Source organism: Carassius auratus, chromosome 8 (assembly GCF_003368295.1).
Source record: "Carassius auratus strain Wakin chromosome 8, ASM336829v1, whole genome shotgun sequence".
Taxonomy (NCBI): domain Eukaryota; kingdom Metazoa; phylum Chordata; class Actinopteri; order Cypriniformes; family Cyprinidae; genus Carassius; species Carassius auratus.
Window position 1 is genome coordinate 24009360 of NC_039250.1, and position 7891 is coordinate 24017250.

Consider the following 7891-nt stretch of genomic DNA (forward strand, 5'->3'; position numbering starts at 1 on the left):
AATGGCAGCACTACCCTTCTCTCTGCCACCCCCATACAAAATCCTCCAAACATCCAGCATGCTGGGTTCATGTTTGTCAAAATAGCAGGTATGTTTCTGAGAAGAAACAAATTTTGTTGTCTCTTTTCCAAAAACACCCACAGGTCATTTGCATTAATACAAAAGACAAAGGTGTGTAATGCTATTTTTGATCTTGTTTAAATCAAGCATTGCCATACATTACACAAATCCAGATATAGACCCTCATGTTGTGTTCCAGTCATTTTGACCCAGAGACTTTCCCCCATTTTTTTTATTTTTTGTACTTTTTAAGGTTATTTTTCCCCACCTTGTTAGACTTGTGGCAATTTTAGTCAATGACAAAATGAGAGGCCTACAAAAAATTCCTTGTAAATCTCTTACCATTCTATATTATCACCAGATACTGGATTGAATGTTCTCAAACTGAGGTGCATTAATTCAGATGATCGATCAGTCCCAAAAAGAAATACAAAACCTGTGCTAACTGAAAGAAACAAGTCCACAAAAGAAAGTCTAAATCCCAGATTTGCTGGTGATAAAGCATAAAGAGAGAAATGAGAGAATGAGAGAAATTTTTACACCAAATAAGGTAAAGGATTTTCAGCACAGCACAAGGGTTAAATTAATTCTTTATTAAATCTACAGAATTACTCATCCATTGCAAAGTGAGTCCATGGCACACAATTTGGAAACATGGAAGTAGGAACGTTGTCATAAAATTGATCTGCAACTCCAAAGGTCTCACAATGATATAAAATGTCACTTCTCACGAAACGGTCTCAAAACTCTCTGTCATCTTACAAAAGGAATGTACCAATATTGATGCGGCAACCACGAAAGCTCTGCTTACAAGCAGTACGACAAAGCACAATAAGGTAGAACCTAGCACATATTAACAGCCAGAATGTTGTTGTTCAAAAACAATAAGCGTCGTGTCCCTCTTTAAGTTTCACAGAGATACAAAGCGATTGATAACGCGTTTCGATTTGATTTGAAAATTCAGGGTAGGAAAGAGTAAAGAGGAAAGCAGGCTGATTTGATGTGCTCGTATTCTTCCCCATCGAAGCGCTCCGACCCTGACTTAGGTGTGGCGGCAAAATAACTTGCCACTAGTGCGTTTAATGGAGGTCATTTTACACAATAGCTGGTAGTGCTTCAGTTCACTTCGCATAACATCTCTGCCATATATCCACATTCCTTCGAGGTAAATGTCAAATCCCCTGTCATTGCAGCATATGTCGCTTTACGACTGTTTAACTTAGCTTCTGTAAGCCTAACCTCAGTAAAAATGTACAGACCAAACAATGTACTGTGCTTCCTATACAATCCTACCTGGCTGTAGTGACCAGGCTTGGCAAAAAGTGCATTTCCATGTGCGGTTGACTGTCAATGCTGTAGGTGAAATGATACTATGACACTCACTGGGTATAAATGTGACCCTGCAGCTAAATTGTAGGAACAACATGAACGCGAGGGCTTTGTCTCAAGCGCAGTTCACCAGCAGGTTTTTGAGTTCTGTAAACACTGATAATGTACTATAGTGATGGTACACTGAAGTCTAGTCATAGGGAAAGTGAGAGTAAAGGTTGGTATACTAGAGGAAGAGACTTGTGTTCTCAACACTCTTTCTTTCCCTTTGCACTCATCTCATACTGTTAACACAATGGAAATCATTGACGTTTTTTCTCCTCACGACTCTCTCTCAGCGCCCAGGGGTGAAGATGTAGTCCAGTGCCTGTCTCTCGGCTGCGGCCACGTTTGGATGCCACAGGTCCACCATGAATACCACTCTCGGGCCATCTTCTGGAGAACCTGAGCACACAGATATGGAAAACCTGATGGAAGGGGTAAACACTAACACTGGGTTCAGTAAGTGTGTGCATGCACAAATTTGTGCGTAAAATCTGCATACAAACATGTTCACAAACAATGATTCACCGTTAACTTTCATACTAAAATGTACTCTAAATTCACCGAAATTACAGTTGAACTCACACATACACAAAAAGCACATACTCTGCATGGTTTCATATTCGTATTAAGAATGTGTTTATGCATAGATAATTAATATTTCGTATATTTCACTATATAGCTCAATCTGAGAGGTTTATCTGTATAACAATGCAGATATGTTACAACTTGATAATTAGAGGTTTTTATGAAAAGTGTCCACTGTATTTGAACCAGTTATGAGGATGGCACACTTGGCATTGCTTAAGGATATTGCAGCATGTCTCGTCTCTCAGACAAGAGCATGTCTTTTGAGAGAATCATATAGTCAAAAAAGAATATAAAGGAAAGCCTGTCTGAAAAGACCCTTATTGAAATGGTTTGGGTGTGTTTTACGCAAATTCCTTTTTTAGTATACTGAATGAATGAATGAATGAATGAATGAATGAGGCATCTATAAAGAGCTTTCACTGTGTATTGCTGCACACCCAAAGTGCTTTACAATCATATGAGGGGACCTCTTCAACCACCACCAGTGTGCAGCATCCACCTGGATGATGTGACAGCATCCACTGCACTCACCACACACCAGCTACAGGAGAGGAGAGAGAGTGATAGAGCCAATTCAGTGATCGACACGGGCTAGTGGAGGGAATCCGGCCAGGACACAGGGGTTACACCCCTACTCTTTACGAGAATTGCCATGGGATTTTTAATGACCACAGAGAGTCATGATCTCGTTTTAATGTATCATCCGAAAAATGCTGCTTTTTGACAGTATAGTGTACCTGTCACTATACTGTGACGTTAGGACCCACACAGACCCTGCTGGTCTCACTAATGCCTCTTCCAGCAGCAACCTAGTTTCCCAGGAGGTCTCCATCCAGGTACTGACCAGGCTCAACCCTGCTTAGCTTCAGTGGGCAACCAGTCTTGGGGTGCAGGGTGATATGGCTTTGGCATATTCCAAATTCAGTAACATTAGACTAAAAAAAATATGTAAACTCCTCTTAATTACATAGGTGCCCCTTACAACTGATTAATTGCAGATGCATTGGAGCTCCCATTCTCCAGCTTCATTAGTTTATTATTTGTCTTTAACAGTTATGTCTAATAGTTGAAAGCTAAATACTATAGACGGTTTCAATTGGTGCACACGCCTGGACCTGTTGTGTATATCAATCTGGCTAGCTGTGCCGTCTACAAACGCAGTTAAAGTTAAGGTGATGAGTAGACTGAAGTTGGGCTCAGGTGGTTGTGCTTTGGGATGTGTTTCCCATACATTTATTTATTTGTGGAGACTCGCCACAATTTTAAAACTAAAAGATTTTCCAAAAGGCTTCATTGAATAAACATGAGCATGTATGTGTTTAATAGTAATAATACCTTTCATTTATATCAAAACGAGGCACAAGTATTTTTATATCTCTGTATTTCTGAAGGAAGACTTGCATGTTATATGTCTGATAAAGCAGCGTTTGTGAGCGTAGCTCTGCTTTGTTACAGCTGTTACTGGGGAAACCTCTATTTCTCTGCTTTAAAGCATCTCCTGCTGGCAAAGAATGAATTAGCATTTTCATTAAGTCCGCCTGATTTACACAGCAAACATTTTGTTTCTTATCAAAAAAAAAAAAAAAAAAGATCTACTCTAGAGGGACTTGTTATTGATTCTATTTGGAAGTCTACCAGAAGTTAAGTTAGAGCCACAAAAGCGCATGCACAGTAACATCTGTTTATGTTGTTGCCATTGAAACTGCCTATAGCAAATGCTATAATATTTTTTTACTATACTGTCGGCATTCAGTAAATATGAATTTTAAAGAGTTTTTTGAATATCTAATTAGCATTAATGGCAAGAACGTTGCAAACTGCATCAGCTATTAGACCTTCTATTGTGCACGGCCTGTATAAAAATGCAAGTAGTCTGTGTGTAACAGTCCTGTGTGGAGTGGGTGCAGACAGGTGCATTCTGCTATTATCAGATACTCACAAACGAATAATGAGAAATCCTTCATTTCAAACTATGCTTCACATTAGCTGGTTTTTATTTTGAGAAAATATCCCAGTGTGCACTAATTTAGCAGTTTACTGTTGGTAACAGTGTTTAATTGCTTTTATGTTTAATATTAAAATGTTTAAATCTTTATATCTTAAATTAAACAGTGTGATATCATATATAGACTTTATATCAACCACACTTCTATTGAAAACAATATACTGGGAATCAAAAACCCACTAAATAACTACTGCACACTTAGTTTTCTACTTAATACTGAATAGATGCCTCATGCACTACAATTTATTATATATTCTCTACAAATTATTTCTGTTTCTCACCATCATGGAACGCAGTGTGAAGAAAAGAGTCATCGAACAGCAGGCAGCTTCCCTCAGACCAGCACTGCGGCTCTCCACCAACTACCAACTCACAACCAGAGGGCACCTTCAATCCTGCACACACACACACACAGAGAAAATGGCTTACACACCTTAACCAGCCCCACAGATCGCTATATACTGTATATTGCTGCACTCACATTTAATGCTTACATTTAAACATTTGTATGCGTTTGACTGAATTTATGTTTCTCATGATCTCAAATATATGATGTAAATATAAACTGTGCCTACAAATGAAATTCACATTTACAAAACAAATGAACACTTGACAAAAATAAATAGCATCTAGGTATTTATAATAGATGTGAACTCCTTCAATACTGTTTAAAAAGCATCCTAGGATTCACCACATGAAGTTGCTTGAGAGGGATGCAAATTAGAAAAGCTCAAACATAGGATGACAACAATTGATTTAAATACACTACCATTCAAAGGTTTGGGTTTTAATTTTATTTTTTTTATTTTTTTAATCTTTTCTATGACTTAAAATCATTTATTACATTTCAAAAGGACATTTTTTTTTTGTCAGCCATTACTTCAGTTTTCTGTGTCGCATGATCCTTCAGAAATCATTGTAATATGCTGACTTGCTGCTCAAAAAATAATAATATTATTATTATGAATGTTGATTATTATGAAAACAATTGTGGTGCTTAATATTTTTGTGGAAACCATGATTATTTTTTGTTGGATTCTCTGATCAATAGATATTTCAAAAGAACAAAATTTGTTTCAAATTTAATTTCATATAACATTATAAATGTCTTTGCTATCATTTCCAAAAAAAATAAAAAATAAAATAAATGCATCCTTGATTAATAATTTATGCATTCTTTTTTTTTTTCCAACAAAAGTTATACTGATCTTTTGCACTGATCTAATCTGACTTTACTTTGATTCTAAATTTAAAAAAAATTGTTTTAATAAGTAGCTGTGCCCAAACTTTCACCTGGTATTGTACATATATTCACATCCTTTGTCCTCTTACCAAGGTGGCAGCGCAGGCGTACATTGGTTGGCCCGTAATGCTCAGTGATCATGGCTCCAGGACTGAGCACAGAGAAGCAGGCGTTTCCAAACACATTATTCGCAATAAAGGTACGGAGCTGTCCGAGCACCCTCCAGGCACGTGGACAGCGCCTAGCGTTCAGCACCATCGGAGTACCCTGGTTCACCAGATAGAAGGTCCACCACTGGCCACGAGGTGTGCTGTTGGCCTTCCAGCCCAGTGGAAGCGAAGAGCCAGTCCGACTGGACGGCAGCCGGTACACGCTCTCAAATTCAGCCAGAAGTGCCAGAAAACTTCTCTCCAGGAGCTCCACGTCATGCTTCTGCGCCTCCCGTGAGAAGAAAGGAGCAGAGGAAAGGTCCGGCAGGAAGAAGACCTCAGGTTTTTGGATGGATGGGCGGTTGCAGAGCAGATATCGGCCTTGCTCACGTACACCTTTGTGCACACGGCCCATGCCAGCCCAGGTGTAGCGCTTGGCATACTCCTGCAGGCTATGGTAGAGCCGCTGGTTCAGGCCCTCACCAGGTTTGGCACAACGAAAGCACTCAGACGACTGACAGTAGGCAAAGCCGTTAAGTTCTTCCTCGCCGACTCCGCTTCCTCCAACCCTGCCGACCTGATGGAGTTTCAACGAGCCTCTGCGAGCCAAAAGGTCTGAGGCGAGAACTCCACCAGGAACCGCCCTGACACGTGGCTCGGGGCTGAAACCGCCACGGAGGGAAGGTGCGGAGTGTTCACATCCAACACGGTAGCAGTACCAGATAAACAGAAGGGCAAGACAAAGAGTAGTGCCTAGAGCACTGGACTCACATTCTCGCACCGACTGCATGCCACCTGCCACCCATTCCCTTATTCGCTCTAAAGACCACTCCATCCCAGCATACGAACATACATACACACTCTATCCCAAATGCACACACTCAAACATACATGCAGATATGATTTAGAGATTCTTATTTGTTGGCTTGTGCATAGGAAGGCTTGATTTGGTGTTTAACTGAAGTGACACAGCCTTTGCCAGTCATCAAGGAGCTTTTTGTGCAGTCTAATTTGATCACGTGCCGATTGCTTTGGTTAATGCAAGCGCACATTTAATTTCCTTTTCAATGCATTTGGAAATGTTGACAGTGTGCCACCGTGAGATAATACAGCTGCTTCTTGCCTCCTGAACGAGACCAACAGGGACACGGTGCATCCGAGGGCACCTGAGAGAGAGAAAAAAGCAGATACAGAGACATGTCATTATAAAGTGCAGCAGAATATCACTATGTCGACATTGCCGTCGAGGCAAACTGCATCACACCTGCCTTGATGGCCCGGTTTGACCACATGATCATTGCTATATACCACCCACACACATTTGGCTTCTTCTCCCCCTCCTCACACTCACGCACAGACTTGAAGAGCAGCTTGATAGAGACCGCAGCACACACGGGTATGGCATTCGAAATTCAGTCTTTGCAACACCTCCACCCTGCACTTTTTAAAATCATGAGTCATGAGAGAATTCCAAGCAATTAAAGCATGCAGACAGTCATCACAAACCTGCACCAGGAGCCTAACTGCCTGACATAAAGACAAGAGAAAATTGTTGCATTACTGTTGCGTTAGGATACCTCAGATGGAATGCAATCCGACAGGCTAGAGATGAAATAATAAAACAAACCTAACATTTTAACGCAACATCTTAAGACAGCTGTCAACACAGGCAGATTGAGAGAGACAGCAGGGAATGCATACAAGAATACAGCACAAAGAAAAACAAACCCCAGCCACCTAATGCAGCATTTAAATTATTCGATAAAGCATGCAAAGACTGTAACGAGTCAATGCGCAAATTGACGCTCATTCAGTTGCATATTTACCGAGAGCTTCGCGACACTTCTTGTCTGTCAGATTCGCAGCGGCTGTCCTTCCGCCCGGCGCTGCCAGTTATTCTGCCTCTACGCTTCCCTCTCAGACACCTCCCTGATGCTGTGTTTCATTGCAGTTTCTAGTCCTGCCCTTATGTCCGTAAAGCGCTGTCAGGCGACGTCCATAATGCCGAGGACAATCAGGCAGAAAACAACATGACAGACGCCCGACGTCTCATCAATGAATCTGGGAGTTTATATAACAAAGATGCATAACTGATTGACTGATTGGCTACTAAAACCTTAAAAAATGCTTCATTCTAATATTAATATCGATAGGCCTACTGCTATTTTTTAGCACATTAACAAATTATAATAATGGTAATAACAAGAATAATTAATGTTGTTATTTTAGTAAAATTTGATATTAGCTATTAAAACTTACGTGCAGGTTGTAAACCGCATAAGGGGGTGTCACGGGCAGTAGTGGGGGTTGATGTCGAATCATCCCAGTGAATCGAATCGTTATCCGTTCACCAAAAAGATTCACTTATTGACAAATATAAAGTTAACATTTCAATAAAGGAGCGTGTACTACAATTACGAGCCATTCTATAAGGTGACATTTCAGCACTTGACAAACGGACAGCGACTCATA

The 7891-nt window shown here is 40.4% G+C and overlaps 1 protein-coding gene across 2 annotated transcripts; it reads right to left on the bottom strand.

Annotated features, from left to right (window-relative positions):
- Positions 1-644: 644 nt before the first annotated feature.
- Positions 645-7891, bottom strand: LOC113107735 (aspartate beta-hydroxylase domain-containing protein 2-like). 2 transcript variants are annotated; one of them, XM_026270427.1, is made up of 5 exons: positions 7679-7891; positions 7246-7480; positions 5360-6585; positions 4309-4422; positions 645-1833 (listed from the first exon to the last, which is right to left on the bottom strand). In XM_026270427.1, exons 3-5 carry the CDS (start codon positions 6252-6254, stop codon positions 1724-1726), a joined length of 1119 nt encoding a protein of 372 aa, XP_026126212.1. In that variant the 5' UTR covers positions 6255-6585; positions 7246-7480; positions 7679-7891; the 3' UTR covers positions 645-1723. The 2 variants fall into 2 exon arrangements, with proteins under 2 accessions (XP_026126212.1, XP_026126213.1); XM_026270428.1 differs by lacking the exon at positions 7246-7480.